We start from the raw sequence: 21,489 nt of genomic DNA on the forward strand, positions 1-21,489 counted from the left end.
TTGTGACCTGCTGCACACTTACTCCAAAATAGATTATGAGGTAATCAGTGAATACAAACATGGGATAAAGGTACAGTTGTAACTGAAGAAGGTTACAAACATGATACTTGCCAGAGCACAGACACTCTAGAGCTTTACACTGAGCAGCGTTTGTCTCCAGAAGCACTTCCAGATGCACACCCCTCCATGCTCTCTTCCCTAATCCTCTCATTCATACAGCTACATGCATAAAAACCACAAAGACACTGATTTACATAAAATTATCTCACTCCATTTTATTTAAGATTTTCTCCTCCAGTTAGTAAAAGAAAGATGTGTCTCTCTTTTATACATATGTACAAGTTCAGTTACAAAAATAGACAGCACATTCAAAGAGAAAAAAAGGCTTGGCATTTGTCTGATTCCCTCTAAATATCATATATACATGTGAATAGAAGGGGAAGGGGGAAGTCTTCATGAGTTAATTAAACATCACCTCCCCCTCAATTATCCCCTGCAAATCTGTTCAAAAATCAATCTAACTAAGCTCAGTTCTGCTATTTTCAGGTGTGCAAATTAGAGGCAGAACCAACAGGAAGCACTCGCTCTACACTGTAGGACGCCAGGCAAAGGATTTGGGGTCAGAAAAAAATTATAATAATAAAAAAAGAAATCATCTTCCACTGTCACAGCCCAGACCTGCAACTCAACTTGCTTCTCTCAAGGGATGAAAGTGCCCCGGCAGAACAGCCTCTTAATTCAATGTGTGAGACAGAACAACTGTCCCCCACCTAAATCTCAGTGCAATGCAGACAACGCTTACAGCAAAGCAAGGGGCTACGGGCAGGGTTTGTGCATCAAGAACAGGGAAGGAACAACCAGGGAACAAGAACACGGATGGGTGCTGGCAGCACTGCCTTCTATCAGCCTCATGGGACACGGCTACTGCCCACACTGCAGTAAACTCAACCACACCAGTATGTGTGATGATCACAAAGATGAAGGGAAAACACACTGCAGGAACAGTTAATGGGATGGCTGGGATATGAGACAATTTTTTTCCCAGGATTTGGCTAGAAGGGGGAATGGCACAGTTCTCTCTCTCTCAGGATTGCTTTTCATTGCTCCTCTCACATCACTGCAAGCTGCAGATCCATGCTCTGCTACGGCACGGTGAGAGGAGCAGCACAAACTCCTCCTCAACACTTCCATTTTCCTCCTTCCCGAGATTTATACAAATAGAGCATTATTTTATTTCTAAGCTTTTAAGAGTTCTGCGCACCTCAAAAACGAGAGATATCATCCTGAACACGGCGAGTGTTCGTGCTGATGAGAACTCTGAAATGCAAACCAATCACTGGCCTGTGGTTTCTTCCACTGTGTGAAGCAGAGGCTGTGCTGCTGCTCTCACAAGGCTTGACAGTGCTCCCTGTATTCTGCAGCTCTGAACATCTTCCTGACAAATGGTGCTAAAAAGAGTCTGCTCCCTGGAAACCACCTGAGACACCTTCCTTTGAATTTCAAGTCTTTAAAGAACCCAGAGATCCACACCAGAAGAACCCAAGAATTTTTTTGATCATACATCATCTTCAGCATAGCCCCCAATTACTCCTGCATGTTCACTGACCAGCTGCCAGGACAGAAATGTCTTGTGACTCTCCAGGATTCTCCTGGGGCTTCAGATACTGATTTCACAGGACAAAATTAATGCTGGGCTCCACCTCAGGCTACAAGAGAGGAAGTATACTGGTGTGACTTCAAGCACACACAGCTGCAGGATATTGCATGGAGTAGTTAGATGCTTTCTTACCCCAGACTCCCTTCCCTCCTTCTTGCAGTGTCTGCAAAGATAGTTTTTTGGAATACACATAATCAAAGTGCTCACATCAACCACCCACTCCCATTGTGCTTTGATTTTCTTTCCACACGTGTGCTGGACAACAACAAGGCATTTGTTAGCACGCCTTCCACTGGCAGGGTGGTCTACTCTGAAAGCCAACACAGTTCAGACAAGCTTTGGGGGCTCAAAATTACTACCGACCACCTGAGGTGTGGGCACCTTTGCTTTGCTTCCGAATTGAAGTTTCTGATATGAGACTGCTGGTCAGGTTTAAACTTTTGGGGGTCCCACAAATACTGTTTCCTTTGCTCAAAGGGGAGCTCAAGGGAGAAGAGGCGTTTGAAGGTCCAAAATCTGCAAGTCCGGAAGGCCGAATGATTGCTGTTTGTAGAGGGCTACTTGCAGACATGCCTAGCAATGGAAAAGAGAATCAAATTCTACATGAGCATATTATTCCACCTGTGGCTCTTCAACAGCAGACAATGGATTAACAATCAGTCCTAAGACCACTCTGTATTCATGACTTACAACAGTTTAATGAAGAAGGATGTCCTTAGAATACAAAACATCTTACAGTTATACCCTGGGCTATCTTCAGCTGGTGTAAAGCTGCACCTCAATCACCATCAGTGTAGCAGGTTTTGGAATGTGATACTGTGACTTCAACATGATGCAATGCAGGAAAACCACAGCCATAGCCATGGCATAAACAACACTATCTGATCTGTCTGAATACCACATAAAAAAACCCCAAAACCAACCAAAAAACCCAATCAATCAAACAAACAAACAAAAAAACCCAAACAAAAAAAAACGAGAGGAAAAATATTTGGTGTGAGATAATTCAAAGGGCAGATGAAACTCAAGGTTATCCGAGGTAAAACTGGCTATCCTCTCACACCCTTACCATGTCACACTTTGTATTGGCTGGATCTCAGAATATAATGGACAAGCAATACCAACAACACAGCACTTAACCTATCTCCTGACAGGCTGTGAGCAGCCATCAGGCCAGCTCACGTTGGTTGTGCTCGGGGCAGCCGGGTGCCTCCCTGCCCCACGTACCTTTGGAGACGTTGTAGCCGTAGGCTGCGTACGCTGCCGCAGAGGCCGCCGCTGCCCCCGCCTTGGCCCCTGCCATTGCTGCTGCGCTCCCCGCTATCGACTTCCGGCTCCTGCCTTTCCCAGTGCCACCTTTGGAGCCACCTTTGGGACGACCCCGGCTTCGACTTGACTGGCCTCTCACAGCGAGAGATGCATCTTGCATTGAAACGCCTGAACAAGGAAAGAATGTTAAACCAGTGACTCATACGGTGTTTCACATGCCTCACAAGTGAGTGCCCATCAAAGCTGCCTACGGGTTACATGAACACTGTTCCTATGTGGCATTTACAGTAAGAGGGACACTGTTAGCAAGCAGCGGTCTCATGAGAAGAAATTATGCATACAACTTTACTCTTCAGCAACAGCATCTTAACTGCAACTACTTGTATTATTATGAATCCAACCTACAAAGAGGTGGAGCATTCCAAGTTCTACTTCAGGATGATGCATTTTCTTGTTTGAAGATGGAGATGCAATTATCTTTCATCTGCTATCTCTAAAGAAACTCTTCAAGAAATATGATTCTACTTATTTCACTGTAAAAACTACAGTAATTAAAACCACTTGACATTATTTAAAATTACATTGCACTTGAAAAAAATTGTTCCAACCACCCACTGGAGAAAAAGAACTAATTATTAACCCAATAGCAAATTCAAGGAAAAGCTTAGAGACTAATAGTTCTGTGGTTGTCTGTAACTTGGTAACAAACGTAAGGGTAAGGAGAGCCCTCAATAACATAGGAACAAAGGACGCAAGGTTTTGAAGTAACTAACACAGAAAAGAGGAAAGTGTGGTAAATGACAGACTATAAACAGATTTCCTCTCAAATCAGAAGTAACTTTGCAATGAAAGGCAATTATTTTCCCCCCAAATCTTGCCAACCATTCATATGTCCTGGGTAGAATGCAGAAAACCTATTACTTAGCTATGCAAAGTCATAATAAAGGTTTAATAAACGTTAGAAATAAATCAAGGCAAGAGTACTGACCATTCACGGTGTCTGAAACGGAGCCAGTAATGGAAGCAGGAGAGTTTGTTGCCCTTGACTGAGGTGCTGAAGAAGCTGGATCATCCACAATCACAAGCATATCATTACTGCTCTCATCGGGAGGGATGGAGCCCATATGTAATTCACTGCTGATGGATATCTAAATGTGACAGAGAACAAAGCCATTAGCTCCTCAGGTTAGGAAAGGCTACAAAAAGAGTAAGATCTTCAAAACCTATACAATCACAAGTAATTGGTAATTGTTCTTTCCCATTTTCTCTACAATAGCAGCATGAGCATGATACCTCATCTGCCTGATCACACCACGCTTTATTTACACGCTGAACAGCAGAAAATACCTCCGCTCACTATTTAGTTTCAATTCATGAAAATACATATCAAGTTATGAAGCAAAAGACTAATCGGCTCAGCAGAGATTTAAGCAAATTGCTGTTCAACTGTGTATTTTCAACTGCTGAAGAGAAAATAGGATTCTTAATCCACTACTACTGCAAATAAAAATATTGATCAATAAAGGAACAGTACAATACAAAAATCTTAATCAACATGGCACAGAACAAAATATATTTGCTGCTAAAACCAACTTGTAATTCTTTACACACAGATGAAGGAAAGTAAGATGTATGTCACTGAGAATTTTTACTTTAAATTCCAGAAGAGAAAAAACACAATAATTCAGAACCTGATGCAAGTGAGGAATCAGAGACACAGACACAGATGAGACTAGTGAGGGGTACTTACAAAGACACTGAATGTCAAGGAGCTATTTCAGGGATACTGTTTGGCTCAGGAGCAGACAGTTCTTGCTATGGAAGACATTGGTATGGGACAGGGCACATGGTTATAAATGTGAGCATGAGAAAGGCAGGGAAAAGGAAGAAGAAAGCAGGAAGAAAGTTAAGTGGGAGTCCAGGTAAGAGTGGAAAAATTTCAGGGACTGGAAGGAAAGTCAGGGGATAAATTCACTGTAAGAAAAGGGAGGCAGAGAGTGAAGGAAGAGGGGAATAATGGAATGTCAAATAACATGAGGAGCTGTAAGGCGCCTTATTAGCAGTTGTTGCATTTTCAATAAACTATTTTCATTTGCATGGTTCATCTTTAAGATGCGTCACTTCCCCGAACACTCAAAGCTCTGCAAGAGCTAAAGTACCAGACAGCAAGAATTCTACACAAGATGTAGGGCCACAACTGAAACAGTATGTGGGTTAAAGCAGCAGTGAGTCTTACCTCACTGAAAGGACTGGGCATGGCAGAGTCTACACTAATGAAAGAGTCATCCCCATCAGCAGACAGGTTGGAGTTATCAGCTGAGGGAACAAATGGGATCACAAGGTTCATGTTCTCTTTCTTTCTCTTCCCATCCAATTCATCTTCTTTCTTCTTCTGAAATAAATGAAGCAATACCAGGAATGAAAATAAAACAATAAAACAGAAGAATGGGAACAAGCAACCCAAAATCTCAAAACCTAGTGCAGTACTTTAACTCAGGAATGCCACAGCAAGAATTTCCCAAAACAAGTTTCTGAAGGATATGGTGACAGATCCCTTAAACGCTCCTTCTTTTGATTTCAGAAGGGTTTTGTTTGTTTTCCTTCATAAAACAGCTGGAATGATGGAGTATTACTCTTACAAAATTACTTTGATATCTAGTACCTTTTGGAGTGAGCTTGCAATTCTTTACCATTATACAAAATTCCAATTAATTAATGTAAAGCCTCCCTGTCTTACAAACTGGGAATTTTCATAAACTGATTTTAGTGATGCTTTTTAAACAAACTAATCTTCCCTAGTTCCATGGAAGCCTCATAGCTGTGTGAGATTTACCTGTGTTTGTGCCTCCTTTACATTCCCCTTTTGTCCTTGCAGAACAAAATCTTAATGAAGTCACCAATTTAATGATCAGTTGATTGTCAGGTTTGTTTGGATAGGCAGTACTTCCCTATTTTTGAAGTTGCTAATGGCTAAAATACTGGTAACTATGCATTACTTATTTTGTATTATCCCTCTTCTGTGTAAGGAACTGCCACAGACTGACTTTCAACAGCAAAGGCAAGGTGGTTTACTCATTAAGACTGCTTTGGCATAAAATGTTTTCAAATTCCCTAACAGTGATCCTGAAGCTCTTCTGGCTCTATTACTGACACAGGCAACCTCTCTGTATCAAAGTACCTTCTCAGCATATTTTTCCCTTTTACGTTTACGTTCCTTCACACGGTTTGTTTCTTCTTGTTGTCGCTTCTCTTCTTGACGCTGACGCACTGTTGGAAAAGAAATACAAAGCTGTCATCATTATACAAAGAAATACAAAGCTGTCACCAAGATACTTCCTGTCCTTTTATGAATCTTACAAGAAGTTCTTATTCTAACAGAACTGGGAAGAACAGTCAGTTGTATTGAAACTAAAACACATTGAAAGCATTACTCTATTAAAACCATTTATTTCCAAGTCACTAAAAAGTCTTACAGGGAAATTCTTCTTTCAAGCAACATGAAAGACTATGCCTCTAACTTCAAAAATATGATGAAATACATCACTTTTACTAATACTTTTCTTGTCATGACCCACATAGTTCTTGTCAAAGCTCTGTCATTCAGGAACAATGTAATGATCCTGAATGAGTGCCAATAAAAACTTAATCACATCATCATGTCTCATTTTGCACAACTTCATTCAGCTCAGCAGTGGTATCAAACCAGCTTGTACTAACAAGAGTTGGCAATACAAAGAGAGACAGGAAACAGAAGTTGTTATCAGCAATACATGTGTTTGTAGAGATAAAAACACAGATTTCATAAGGTAATGAAGTGGAAAATGGGGGAATTGCTGAAATACTAATTTCACATACATTTCTTTTCTAGCTCCTCATCATCCAGCAGAAGGCTGACCACCTCTTTTGGCTTCAAGGTGTCAGGTTTGAAATTGCCACCTGAAATTACCATTCGTTGAATCTAGAAGAAAAAAAACAAGTGAAGAAAAGGAAAGATTAGTCAAAGCCACCATGAAACATGTCTCATTACCCATCACTAAAAGCCAGCTGCAAACAATCATGGAAGTACATCTCTGTTAGTTAGACGTGATCCAATTTCTCTACCATACCAAATTTAGCAGCAAAATTTCAGGGTATAAAATATGAGAAGCAACTGAGATAGAGAGCAGAAAATTACCATCCCTTACGGAAAGTTACATTTTTTCTGAAGTGGTATGTAATAAACTACAAATTATAACAGTATTAATTAATATACTGCTGAACAAAACAAAACAAAAATACAGCAACAGCCCTCTCAAGTATTATTTACCCATTCAAATTTTCAAGTAATTGCACAGAGGGTCATGAAGATCACATTCTTAAAGGGTGCAACATTTTTAGTCTCCTTGACTGAAAATTGTATCTCCATCCTGACTCAGTGTTGCAGTTTAAGCAATTCACTCAGCCTGTTACTAAACTATATTAAAAACAAAGTCAACAACTAAGAAGAGTTGTAACTTAACAGGAAAAGAACAAGCTTTACCATAAGGCAATTCTAATGATTTGGATCGTCAGCAGACTACACCTAATTTTCAGGCTGATTTCAGGTAACTCTAGTGCAGTATCTCAGAAAAAATGGTTTCAACAAGTGAAATGTGAACGCATTCAGTTGCTGCAACATCATGAGCAGCCTCCAAGTAAGACAAAAGCTAGAAAAACTCCAAGTACAAAAAATATCTGAATGTTGCATATAGTGTACCTACTGCTACCAAAAGCATAAATCTCCTTTGTTATTTTCTTGCCAATAAGGTATCATGAGGTTTAAAGCTCCCAGTACACTTACTGCTTGATGCTGCAGGACACTGAGCTTTTCTGGCAGCCCTAACACCTCAAATAATTTCCACTTGATTACCTTCCAAATATCTTTAAAAAAATCAGCTGTTGTGTAACATGAGAAGAATCAGTAACTCTGACACAGCAAAGATAGGAGCCCTAGTCTTAAAGAAGCCTGAATAGTTTCCCTGCAACATAAGAATTAGTTTTCATGAAGTCATACTATAAATAATTAGCTTCTTTCCAGTTCATATGTCACTGAACTGCTGCTGTGTTAGAGACACATATTTGAACAAAGACACTTCCTTTTGCCTTCTCTTCTGTCTCCCTGCAGACACTTTCACTGTCTCTTTACTCACGTTGATAATACATGCTTTATGATACCATTCCCATTGCAGGTGAGCTCCTTATTCCTACCTCGCTCTTTTCCTTTGCCCGCTGTAGGATGCGCTCCTCGATGGTGCCTTTACAAATCAAGCGGTACACGGTGACTTGTTTGGTCTGACCCAGCCTGTGGGCCCGGTCCATGGCTTGCTGGTCTACTGTTGGGTTCCAATCACTGTCATAGAAAATCACCTGCAAGGCAACAGCAGAAGGGATTAAATAAAAACACACATTTTGAGCACCTGGTGACGAAACAAACAGAAATCCAATATACTGATAACAACAGAAGTTCAATCATGTTTCACAGAATTACAGCCCCACTGTAGGCTATGTTAAGCTAGCCTTGCCCAGTCCTGTGAAGTGTCTTCCACTGCATTTCAGGTGAATTCAAACTAACTGACACTATGAATGTTTCAACTTCCAAAGAATGTCTTTAATATCTTCTTAAACAGACCTGATAAGGAGGCACAAAATTACAAAGTTTGTTATAACACTAAATCACTGTCACACAATTAATTCTAGACTACTGTCCACATCATGGATGCATTTTACTGTTACTTACCATCATATGAGAATTTAATGAAGAAAGTAATACTCCCATTTTTATTCAAAACCTAGATAAAGTCTAATGTTTCTAGTACTTTGACTATAAAAAACTGAAATGCTACATTAAATTCATAATGCACTACCACCCTAATAGTACTTTGTGCACAATAAGCATCAAAACCAAAAGCATTTAAAAAATTTTAGACAGCAAAGTATTAAGAAAGTTACACAGAAAACCACTGCAAGTACCCATGCAAGGAGCCTGCCTGAGCTTCCATCTGTTTATTTCTTCTTTTAAACCCTGAAAATCCTACAGATACTTGTTTTCTTCTGATTTCTTGCGACTGACAGCAAGATAGGATAGGATTTTTTTGATTCAAAGATCTTTGGGTTTGTGTGGCTATGGACTTGAGGTCAAATCTGCAAACACACTGGGTGCAGGTTAGAAGCACAAGAATAGCTGTTAATGAAAAGATGAATGGTTCATCAGTATTCTTTCCCTGGTGATTAGTGGCAGTTGCTCCAGAGTGCAAATCCTTGCAATCCACCTAAATCAGTCTGTCTTTACACCTCAGGGGAAGAAATTTATCCTTTCTGAGTAGCTGATCCTCAACTACAAATGCCTTCCTACTTTTATAGGCATTGTTTCATTCTTCTGGGCACAGAAAAAAGCGTAACTGATAACTATTCCACTGGTTCCTTTGCAACTGAACCTTAGGAGCAAAGGGTCCTTCATACAGCGAATGCTGTTTCACCTAAGTGTCATTTGCACCTGTAAACCCCTTCAGTAATCCAACTCCCTTCTGGACCCTGGTACTGAAGCAAGTGTGGAGTGGGAAGAAATTTCCAACTGTAACCAAAAACTATGTACCAAAATGTCCAATATTCTACAGCTTTATCATAAGATAATATTACATTGCGAATAACAAAGTAAACAGTATATGCAATTTCACAACGTGAATGGCAGTACTAAAAATATTGATCAGTATGGGCAAGAGTGCCAACTTTTGCACAGAAGGACTGATTTTCCAACATAAATTGTTACCAAATTTCACCTACCGTATCTGCAGCTGTAAGGTTAATGCCCAAGCCTCCAGCTCTTGTACTTAACAGGAACACAAAAATATCATTCCTGTAGACGAAAGAGATGAAACCTCCTTATTTTGTGCACGAACAAGGAATAACCACAGAAGCAATTTTTTGCCCCATATGAAGCAATCAGGGCTATTTCTATTACTTGAACAGTTCAGAACGCTTTGTGCTGCTCATTCATGGTCAAGGAAAAGAAACATATGAAAGAGTGAAAGAAGATTAATCTACAAATGAGGACTGTCTGAACATGTAAACATTTAATTTGCAATAGCAGTTTATTAATCTGTATCAAAACACACAGGGCTTGTTTATCTTCCCCACTCTGGAAATTAAGATTTCATACACACAAAGAACAATCTATTGTTTCATAGAACTGACCCAGTGTTAAAGAAATCTTGCCTTAATGATGCTCAACTGATAAAAAAAGAAAAATAAAAGTCAAAACTGTGTAGAAGCAAGTTTTGTTCTAAACTTGGTGCTTTGAACAGAACTAACAAGGAGACAAGCATATATGTAGCATGACCAAGCACTGATGAAAACTCAAGTGATAAAGCAAAATCAAAGTTTCTGCTAAGGTTGTGAACTGCACTAGCGTCTCTGCAGGGTCACCAGTATTTAGAAGTGTTCCACTTATGGATCTTGAACAGGCTGACACAAACAAAGCAGACAGTACACTAGTAGGGACTCCAAAGACATGGACACATTGTCCTTCTCTGCTTAAGAGAAGACAGTCTGGAATGCCACATCCTTTTGGTACTACACTGTCTGAACAACTTGGTAAATGTAAAATCAGTAAAGTACCAGAAACTCTAGCGGAATGAACGGGAAGGAACTAAAACCATGCTGTCAATCTTCAGACTTTATCTTGCAGGTAAAAACGCCAAAGGAGTCAAGAGGTGCCTGTTTGCACTGAAGGTAATCTTTGGCCAGGTAATCTGTTCTCTTGTAACAATAGTGGGATATGTGTATAGACAGTCACCTGAACATGCAGCTGTGATATGCTTCTGGATACGCCATATGGGAAGCAAAGTGGACAGAGCCACAGACTATGTGAACAAATTATCATGCCATAGCTATGTATTTTCAGCACCTTGCAATGATATCCTGCAGAATAGTTTAGTCTCAGTCATGCTTTTTTTCCTGGAAATATTTCTCATAAGTAAATCAACTAACATCTTAATAGGAATTCTTGTTTAGACTGGCTGACTATATTTCAAAGGGATTTCCTGCTGAAATTATTATTTTTCTTCAGTTGCTTTATTTGCTATTAAAACCAAATTATGTTCATTAATAAAACCATTTTTTTCACTTCTTTTGGTTTAAGGACCTTACAGGAGGAAGCGTCAGGATTCCAGGAGGACATCATAACCTGCAAGGAACTTGTTTCTGACACGTGGAAACAGCAGAAAGAAAGGTACTACATGGTCCTCTCGCTTCTGCACATGTTCAAGTTCAGTAGAAGATTGATCATTGCAACACAGTCCTTCAGGTCCATCAGCCTCATGAGCCAGTGACCTGAAAGGCCTTGACTCCTATCTTCAGCAACAATACTTTGGGACCACTAATATAAGGAATTTTCTCAAATCTAGAATGTTGCTTTCAGCCTGCAATAAACAACTATCTATGAACGTAGCTCCACTGAAATAGGAAAGTGACCTTCTTACAAGCTCACGTCAACATACGGAAGGATAACGTTACTGTGAACTACTGTACCAAACAGACATCGTATCAAGCCATATCTCATGATAAAAAGGAAACTTAATAACCATAAACTCAATCACTGTAAGTAATGCACCCTGATTCGCTTATTAAAATTGTCAGGATCCATTTTGGTTTACTAAATGAGAAGAGTTATCCTACCTTTCTAGCTAATAAAAGTCCCATTTTATCTTTTGTATATTAGTTTAAGGTTTCTTAGTAAAATATGGTTAAATAGTTTGTTTTGCAGGAAACTAGGTCACTTTCAATACTCTAGCATATGCAAGATTTTCAATCTCATCTTTACAGTGTCAATTGTCAAAGCATTTAATAACCATTGGACACTTGCTGCTTTTCTATTGAGCTTCTTTCCAAGGAACAGCCTATTTGGATTGGCAAGAAGTACAAGAGGTGGCTACACTAAAAGGACTTCCAGTACTCTTTCACAGATTCCTATCAACACTACTGGTCAGCAAACCACCAAAAAAACTGTTTCAGATAAATGAGGTTAATGGGATATAAAGAAAGATAAGTGCAAATTTCATTTATTTCCATTACATCTTACACCAATTTCCTAGGTACATGTATTTTAGCACAAACACACCTTGCAAACTACATTACCTGTTCTGAAAATCTGCTACCATGTCCCTTCGCTCAGAAATCTTTGAAGAGCCATCCAATCTCATGTAGGTATGTTTCCTATAAACCATGTATTCCTGCAAAGAACACGCACAAAAAAAATTAGTTGTTCTTGAAATTGTTCAGTCTTGATTCTTGCAGAGCCCCCCGCCACACACAATAAAAACAGGGTGGCTAATTACAACAAGGTTCCACAAACATCATCAACAAATGTTCTGTAAGCAATACTTGATAATAATACAATCCAGAAATAAAAGCTACTCAATCATAGGTCAGCTTCTGCATTTCATGTAAGAGATAAATGACAATGTCAATTGAGAGTTGGGGATATATTTGCTGCACTGCAGACCTGGTACATGCATTTTCCTGTAAATACATAGGTAAACAAAACTGACTAAAATGGGAAGTTTGTTTTCACAGAGTCTAAATTTTTACTAAATTGCAAGTTCTTACTGTGCAAGCAAACCTTTCCAAACAAACCAACTGCACCTGCTCCTCGTCGATTGTATACCATTTGACTGGTGGTTTTAAAAACCTGGTGCTGTATAATGTCTGTCCAGCCTTTATCTCAGCAGCGAAGAGCCTGTGAATCTCTTGCATAGGAGAACCCTGAACATTTACACTAGCGCGTCAGCCCACAGCTCCTGCCAAGCAGCGGAACTGAAACCACTGCCTGAGACACAAATCAAATGGCATCAGCTAGGAATGCTGTAAGCAAAGGCTTTTTCCACTGAGACACATTTTTCAGGCTCTAAGGTTCTCAGCATTTCTTGATACCTGTGCAACCATCAACAAAATCTGAATTACGTACAAAGCTCAAATAACCACAGAGTTTCTCTCCACAGAAAGACATCCTCTGGGGTGCTTAAATGGGATCCTTGCTTGGCTGACAAGATGCAACACCTACTGGTTTACGTGAGTTAGGTTTAGCCATACTGGTGCAGGAGTCTTTTTGAGATGCTGTGAGTGCAAATGAAGACAGAAAGGAACAGACAGTGCTTTAGCAACAAGAACTATTGGATTCATCTTGCTCCAAGCCACAGTGCTCAGCAGACACAGAATTGATGTGCTGTGAGAAGACATGGCAGTGCTTGCACTCTAATGAACCTTCTGACAGTACCATGCCCAGTTCTCTTTTTCAACTATCCTTCAGGGCTCCTGATCCCTTTGAGTTCTGCAGAAATAGTGAAAGAGCTGCCATATTATAAGGACACCGAGAAAAAGACTGATGCAGAGGAAGCAAGCTTCAACATGAGGCAGATGAAAGAGAAAATTAGGTAAATAAAACAGCGTGGAAATGGCCAAATCCAGACTTGGACTACCTCCATGAAACAGAGCTCATAGCTAGTAGGATTTCTGGAGTACAACAACAGAAGTTTAAAGCAGAGAACAGCTACTTCACCAAACAGACAAACAAATCCTAATGAACTATTAATTTATTCCATTTTTATGACAGGTTTCTGTCACCAACTAAAACCAGAGAGATAGAGTTGTCAGGCACTATGCCACCTTTTCTCCAGATTTGATAAAATTCTTTTACTATTATCATAAGAACCTTTTCCTTTCATTTCTTTGTTACTGTCTTTATCTGCCTTTATGATGATTCAACCTTTTGATCTTGACTTAGTATTCCCTCATCTGTAAACCATCTTTTCATTATCTGTCTTCTAAACAAACTTCAGCATAAATAAAAAAAACAACTTATTTCGTTCCATCAGGTGCATTTACCCTTATTCCATACTTCAGACATTTTCACAAAGGCACAAAGTGCCAAAGAGCAAATTATTCTACACCTGCAGTATTGGTATTTATTCCCCCAGGTCTGCAAACTAGCTTTGTACATTAGCCCTTGGCTGAGTATGGCAAGAATGCAGTGCTGCTAAAGCCAGTGCTCTTCTGGGCTTCCACAATGATACTTTCTCAAGAAAATGTTTTCCCTTCATATTACTTCACAGTCTAAATAGAGTACTCTTCTGTTTTCACACAACTCATTAACTTTTGGTAGAGTATAACCAAGACATTTTACTTCATGCAGAACATAATTCGACCCCTCATCTCATTAATACAATCTGATTCCCAGTGAAAGCAAGCTTCATTCTCAATGAAACTTTTACAGAAGAAAACAATCACATGGAGAGAAACAAATTAAAAAGTATGAAATACACATCTGCCTGAAAAAACAATACTGAAATTATAATGTATCCTCTTCTGTTGAAAGAAAATAATTTTCCTCTTTGTATTTATATCTGCAATTTTATAATGGCTGAACTATGCAGCAGCTCTTCAGCTGAAGCTACATAAAACAAACATCGTTTTATAACTTTGTAAACAATGTGCTTTGTGCTCTCTGCCCTGCATAGATTAGGTTAGTGCAATATGGTCCAAATACTGTCAAAAAAAGACATCCTGTGTTTTTTCATATTCAACTAGGCAGATATATTTTGACAGATCAGGAAAAAATAGATATCTACAGATATACAGCTTTTGCAAGGATTTTCTTATTAATGGAGTCCTTACTTGATTTTTAGCTTGCTTAACTTCAGCTTCTGATACTTGGGTGGGGAGAAAGAAAAACAGAGGACTTAGTAGGTGGCTTATTTGGATAAAAAACACAAGTGAAGTTGAACATTCAAGAGATGGAATAGCAAAATGGTATGCTCATAAGCCTTTCAAATAGAATGCTAAGAGAAAAGACAGAAGCACTAAACACAGCTTAATGAGCTTCATGGTGTAATGCAGGGTATCAACAAACCTACACCATGTCCAATGTTTGCCAAAAAAAAGAGGCATACAAAGCAATGCTAGGCAAAGTGCCAAAATACAGAATTGCAACCATGCAAGTTCTGTTTTTCCTCACAGCAGCAAAAACAAAATTCAGCTTGTGATTTGTTATTGAACTATTAACTGCTGACCTTAAAATACTCTCCTGTTCATACAGAACTCATGAGATAGGCAGCTATTGATTCAGGCTTCTCACTTTTTCTCTTCAGTTTATTGTGGAGAAGACAGTAACCTAGCTCTTTGATGGCACAGCTACTCATCAAACAAAGATTTTTTTTTCTTCAGGGGCAGAATGTCTGTTTTTAAATTATAAGTTATGACTTCATTCCTCACTTCTTTCCTATCCCATATGCCAGAGAACCTCCTAATGTTTATGAAACTTCTGCAGAGGAATCAAATATTAGAGGGAAATGGTAATAGTCTGTGAAATTACAAGCAATATAAACACTGTAAAATTTACCACTGCTCTCCATCTTCCTTCCAATAAAAAGGCATGTAGGCATCAAATGAAAAAAGAAGGAAGCAGTTCAAACTAGGAAAAGAAGATAATTAGCCATGCAACCTCTTGCCACACTGCAGTGCAAATACCAACACCTAACAAGGCGTCAAGATGCAGATGAACAAGTCCACAGAAGAAGAATCCATGTTGGACAACTGAGTATACAGGAGGCACACTTGGTTCAGAAACCCCTTGAACTGCTAACTGCTGGAAATTGAGTGAGTAATGGTGAAGTATCAGTATTCTTGTACTTATTTTGCATAACATAAAATAACATGTGCTGTTATACACTGGTATCAGTAGAACACTAGGTTGGACCTTAGGTCTAACTTTGTATGGTAGTTCTTACATTCTCATATTACTGCCTCTGGGATACCTCTGGGTATCCTCTGGTATAGTAATTTTATTTATGTTTGCTGCATCCAAATTAATGTACTTTCTCCAAAACAGTGTTGCTAAATCTCCATCTTCATAATTTGTCTTCTGTCAACTATAGCTCTCCTACCTCCAGTAAGTCAATCATCCGTGTCATCTGGGAGTAAATAAGAACTCTGTGTCCTTGAGATTTCAGCCGTGTCAATAGAAGATCAAGAGCATGAAGTTTTCCACTGTCAGTGATCAGACTCTCTTTGTCTAAAAAGAAACAGAAGAAAAGCAGGTGATTAATAAAGCAAACACAGATACATGCAACAAGTTATCTTCTAAGTGTTCCTAGCACTTCACTGCATTATAATCTCTGAAGTAAGGAGGTGTGATGGAAGAAACTGCAACATCCCTTCTGGCTGATACTTAAAATCACAATGGTAACAATAATTTTTCTTCGCTGGGATGGGAGCACACCTATATGCTCCATGTGGCAAAATCTCATTCCAGACTGGTCTTAAGTATGGGCTCAATCCTTTTTCTGGACAGCCATATCCCTCATCTAAGATTTTATTCTGCCCAGATCAACACACACTCCATGCCTTGACCCTTGAAGAAATACTTTCCACTACACACATGAAAATGCTGTCCTTTGCACATCTGCTGCTACCTGCTGCTGAGCTTTACACTTACCCTCCACAAATCAAACCCCTCACCTTCCCAAAAAAGAACAGTTGTCTAGGTCACTGTAAAACAACAATCTCCTCACAGCACTGCCTTGAATTCTTCCCTGGCCTCTCCTTTTTTTCTTCTTTTGTTTTGTTTAAGAAATGTTTCCAGATGGCAATCTTTTCAGTCACTTCAGATTTTATACTTCATGTCCTGTCTATTTCAGCACTGCTCATGAAGTATTTTTCAGGAAGGAGATCTTCCTGTTTGTACATTCTGTACATAAACTTCAGTAAACAATACATTACTGTTGAAAGAGGATGAAGAGAAATTTTCTTCCAAAAAATTATCTGTTGGAAAGGCCATTGATGATTCTCTATTCTTCTGGATGTCTGAACTTAGGTTTACAGCCAAAACGGAAAGCTGACAACTGCAGATGGTGCAGGATAGTGCAGAACCCAAGGATTTTCAGCATGTCTAGCAAGTAATGCTCTCTAATGCCTAGCAGGTAACACTTTTGCACACTTCCTGCTTCATAGAATGAATTAACTCATGGGCTGAAGAAAATTCAGCTTTCTGTAAGGCAGTTAACTGTCTTGCCCAATATCCCAATTTTAAAAAATTATATACAAAATTAATTAGTTCATCTGACCACCATGTATTTTAATATAACCAAAAAGAAGAGGAGCACAGATCACATAACAGCACTCCTAAAAAGGTCTTACAAGCACAGCAGGCAACACAGTCCATGAGTACCAAAGTGACGGGGTAGGTGTGCAGTTATGTAGCAGAGTAGTAAGCAATCCTTGGAAGTACAGCTATGGGCTTGCTGGGAAAAGCAGGATTGCAGTTGCTCTCTTTCAAAAGTATCTTTAGCTTAAATATAAATAATGGACTTGATTCTGGAATCTACATCCGCACATCAGAAAACACAACCATCTCCTTTCTGAAATTCAAAAAATTGCGAGTTTCCATATGGTTTAAAATAATTAGCTATTCCACTTGCTCTATGAAACAATGCTGTGAATGCTCTCTCCTACGGCAATTTTACATGCACCTGCAATTCACTAGTTGAGAACCCAAGACAAGACAGGTCTGCTCTTTCTTGCTTGTCTGCCTATCTAGATAGTGACTGTATTTCCTCCTTTTGGCAGTGATGATCTTGCCCTGCCTGGAGCAAGTACCACACCATTGCTTAAATTGTTAGCAACTACCTTAGGGAATCCATTAACGAGTCAAGGAAATACTGTAAGGAAAACTCAAGCCCACACATCAGGCTAGTATTTGTTCTAAGTGTAACATAATGTATAATGATGCACTCATCTCTAGAACAGCATTCAGTCTCAATTACATATAAATCATTAATAACTTCATGCATTCTTCTAAGGAAAACCAAATTCTCAACTTAGGCAATTAAGCAAAATGGAAATGAATTACAGCTACTCGGTTTTAAAATACATTTATGGAAGCCAAAGCCTTTGTTCAACAGCAGTATTTACTCTTTATACAAGATGTTATTATTTCCTTTAATTATAAATACAGCCATGACATTCTGCTTTCATTCTAATTGGTCAGCTTGCTATTTCAGAACAAATTATATTAAGTGAAGCTACATGAAAAGTCTAGCTATATAATCTAGATATAGTGACAAACTAACATGGTTATTAACCAAAAGCTATCTAACTGGAAGAAAACTCAGAGAATCAGCAAGGTCTGTTCAAAAGTTAGTGTTGACAGGGTCAGATTAACATATTAGCAAGTTTCCAAAAGCAAAATGCTACTGTTTTTCTCACAAAGGCACCAATAGGTAGAATTAGGCTCTGCTAACTGGAAATGATGCATGTCCTCTGCTGCTGGCTCCTGAGGTCTCCATTGTGTAAGTTACTATTTTTAAATCGCAATGAAATGCAAATTACAAGTAAAGAATTTATTTGCAGATGATTTGAAAAGTTAGCAACTTGTTAACAGTTCATAAGTCATCCAACAGCTCAGCAGTAGAGCAGACTGCACTGGTGAGAAAGTTTTTGAGGTTTTTTTAGGAGAGCGAAACAGTATTACCAAAAAAGAGATTTATCATCTCTGAAAGAGAAAATCGTTTGTCCTTAACCTGGCACCTTTAAGCATGCTATCCTGATGCCATTGTGTTTTCCAAGATCAAGTATTTTTCCATGCCGAAAGCCTGCCACCTAGTGCTTCAAAAAAAAAGTTCCGGAAAATGGTAAGAGAAAATGTTCCTGACTCATGCCATCTTCAGAAAAAAACAGAATTATTTAAAAGAGAGAAAAACCCCGTGTCTTCCACCTCTAGTTTCTCTCGCTTCTATTTCTAATTTTCTCTTACCTAGGAGAAGAAAAAAACTATTACTTTTTTAAAGGGGAATTACCAAAATTTGCAGTTCTACGTGTTTTTACATTTAATGATCAGCAACAACTTCAAATAACAAATTCTTCGGATTTTTTTTTGTTGTTGTTTAAAAGGAACTTTTAAACTTCAAGTCAGTCAGCAGATAGAGATCCTGTACTGCAGTGTCAAAGAGCTCTCCCTAGGACACAACTTTTGGTCTCTTCAGCACTGTATGAAATAAACAAAAAAAAAAGGAACCAGACCAAATGGCTGTCAGTCTGAAAAAAAAACCAAACCCAAATGCCTCCAGCCATGCTAGGATGTGGACATAAATTATCTACAAGGGGATACAGTGGGCCTGGGAAGAATAGTTGCAAACGATTATGACTCAGAATAACCTTTGTCAGGAGCTCTGGCTGATGACTGTAGCTGGGCTCAGCGCTCTCTGGAGAATGAGAAAAAGTGCCTCTGGACATGCAAAATGCAGAGGAAAGAGAGATAAAGCCTGGGTTCCAGTTGACACCCCTGGTTCCCCTCCTGACGGCACAATGGGGTCAGTGAGGAGCTAGCTGGCTCTCACAGTAAACAGCCAGTGAGGCCGGTGCTTTTTATCGATACTAAAAGGACTCAGACACTTCCTGCCATTTAATCCAGGACCATTTTTCTTTCAAAGAACAGGAAAAACCTCAAGAGATTCCCACAGTGATCACAGCTGAGCCTGCTGCCAGGGTACTGGGAACGCTGAGTCTGGGAGAGGATAGATGAGGGTTTAGGGGAGAGAGGTGTCCCCCTTTTCTCCTTGTCACCTACTTGCCACAGACCTTCACAGCAACTGTTCCATTTGACATTTGCTACTTTAGCCTTGCAAATGGCTCCTTCAGCACTTTCTGTAAGGCACCGTGCCTGTTTCTGCACCTATGAACACAGCTGTCCTGCTGTGGTTGTGCCCTCTCCTCTAACAGTAAGTTTAGGTTTGAATGCTACTTTCCACTTAATTAAAACACAGCTATACAAAACTACTTTTTTACCCCACTTCTAGGTCCAACACTTCCTAAATTAAGCCAGCTTTATGTAACACACTCATCCCAACCTCCTTCTCAACCAAATTCTGCTGTGCTTTGACAAAAATTTGCCCAACCTTGCACCTATCCTTTCACTTCTGAAAGCTTCTTGTACCCTATCTTTATTCCTCTAAAATTTTTTGCTGATAACAAGTCCCCAACTTAAAATGGAAGTCTTTCAAGACAATGCAGCTCTGTTACTTTTCTGCATTGGCTACTTTTCTGCATTTCTCTATCCATGTCCTCTATCTTAATTCATCTCTTCAATACTTCCCCCCTTTTCTGCTACAGAGATTAATTTTCTTTTTCCAAATAATCAACAAACAATTAAGAGAATTGCTGAAGAAATTATAAAACCATCAACTATGACAGCATTAATCCAATGCAAGCTCATGAAAAATGGTTTCTCCAATTTTTAAGTACAGACATGCATGTGCTTCAAATGACTCCAAACACTTAAGAAGGTACCTTCTTAAACCAGACTGCAGCAAGCAAAAGGCCATTTTCCTTTTACTGTACTAACTTCCCCTGCCAAACATCCTTGACCCAAAAGGGTCTGGGAATAACTTTGCATCTGGCAGTGTAAGCTGTTTTTCCTCTTGGCTATCTGTCAGATCTCTAGTACTTTCTGCAGAATTCTGCTTGCTGCTCAGGACCATCTTCTGACAGCTAGAGCATGTCTGGCCCATGAAAGTCACCACAGTACTGGAAATCAAACCCTATGAGATCTTGGATTGCTTTAGTCTAATTCTAAGAAAAAACAGTACGTTTATTTTACTGGTACACTGGTACCTTTTTCCCAATTTACAAAGAAATATGAGTAAGTCTTTATTTCAACCGAAATACAGTAAATCCCTCATGCCTTATTTTCCAGACTAATTTCCTCTGAACTTCGTCCTCAAACCTATCCTTCTCATGGTAGACTGCTATAAGTAATTTTAACCTTTTCACCAGACAGACCAATAAAAGATCTTTTAGGACAATATGAAGCTCTTCCAACACCTTAGGAGGCAAGGTATGACTCTAACTTTTCATGCAATCTTCCTATCTCCAACCTCAAATCAGTATTTGGTTGTGAGAGCAGACAGTGCTCTAGTAAGCAAGCCTATCTCTTTACACTCATTTGGAGGACTGACATGCAAAGAGAGGTTTGTAAGCATTAGAAAAACCTGTATTAGATGTTTTCAGTATCCACTGAAGATTTGCTTCAGACAGAGGATGCAAAATCATGGTGTATTTTAAGATACCAGGTTAACTTTCACTCAGCAGGAAAAACAAACACACAACCAATCCCTAATCCTTCAAAAAACTGACAGCTGAGTATAAATTACCACCAAATAACAGATGTCCTTATTTATCTCATCTCCATTCCACTGCAACCTCCAGACTTACCTGGTATCCTGATAAAAGACCAGCCGTTCTGAGGCCTGATCCCTAAGAGCCCTCCTGGATGCTCCGGGAAGAACTGGGAGCACTGCTTCAGCCAGTCAGCTGCTAGCTCAGGGGATCCATGGAGTACACACTGCTTTGCTTCAAGGCTTCCTCCTTCCCTTAGTGCCCTGCGCTCGTATTCCGCACTTCGGTCATTGCAGTAGAACTCCAGTGGCACAGCTGTTACCTACAAGTAAATTAATAATAATCAATATTCTTATTCACATTTCTCCCTGTCCCCAAATCCC

At 39.3% G+C, this 21,489-nt stretch overlaps 1 protein-coding gene across 2 annotated transcripts in view; it reads right to left on the reverse strand.

Annotated features, from left to right (window-relative positions):
• Positions 1-249: 249 nt before the first annotated feature.
• INO80 (INO80 complex ATPase subunit) overlaps positions 250-21,489 on the reverse strand; it is a 63,238-nt gene continuing 41,998 nt past the window's right edge. Inside the window, exons 26-36 of one of the 2 annotated variants that reach the window (XM_038138974.1) lie at positions 21,203-21,428; positions 15,880-16,007; positions 12,077-12,171; positions 9,725-9,797; positions 8,153-8,311; positions 6,782-6,884; positions 6,105-6,193; positions 5,163-5,318; positions 3,915-4,074; positions 2,885-3,094; positions 250-2,230 (exon numbers count right to left, since the gene is read on the reverse strand). In XM_038138974.1, the coding sequence (XP_037994902.1) occupies positions 2,013-2,230; positions 2,885-3,094; positions 3,915-4,074; positions 5,163-5,318; positions 6,105-6,193; positions 6,782-6,884; positions 8,153-8,311; positions 9,725-9,797; positions 12,077-12,171; positions 15,880-16,007; positions 21,203-21,428 (1,617 nt within the window). In that variant the 3' untranslated portion in view covers positions 250-2,012. The remainder of the gene's footprint in view (positions 2,231-2,884; positions 3,095-3,914; positions 4,075-5,162; positions 5,319-6,104; positions 6,194-6,781; positions 6,885-8,152; positions 8,312-9,724; positions 9,798-12,076; positions 12,172-15,879; positions 16,008-21,202; positions 21,429-21,489) is intronic. The other variant, XM_038138975.1, reaches the window with a different exon arrangement.

The sequence above is a fragment of the Motacilla alba genome, chromosome 5 (genome assembly GCF_015832195.1).
Source record: "Motacilla alba alba isolate MOTALB_02 chromosome 5, Motacilla_alba_V1.0_pri, whole genome shotgun sequence".
Classification (NCBI taxonomy): Eukaryota; Metazoa; Chordata; class Aves; order Passeriformes; family Motacillidae; genus Motacilla; species Motacilla alba.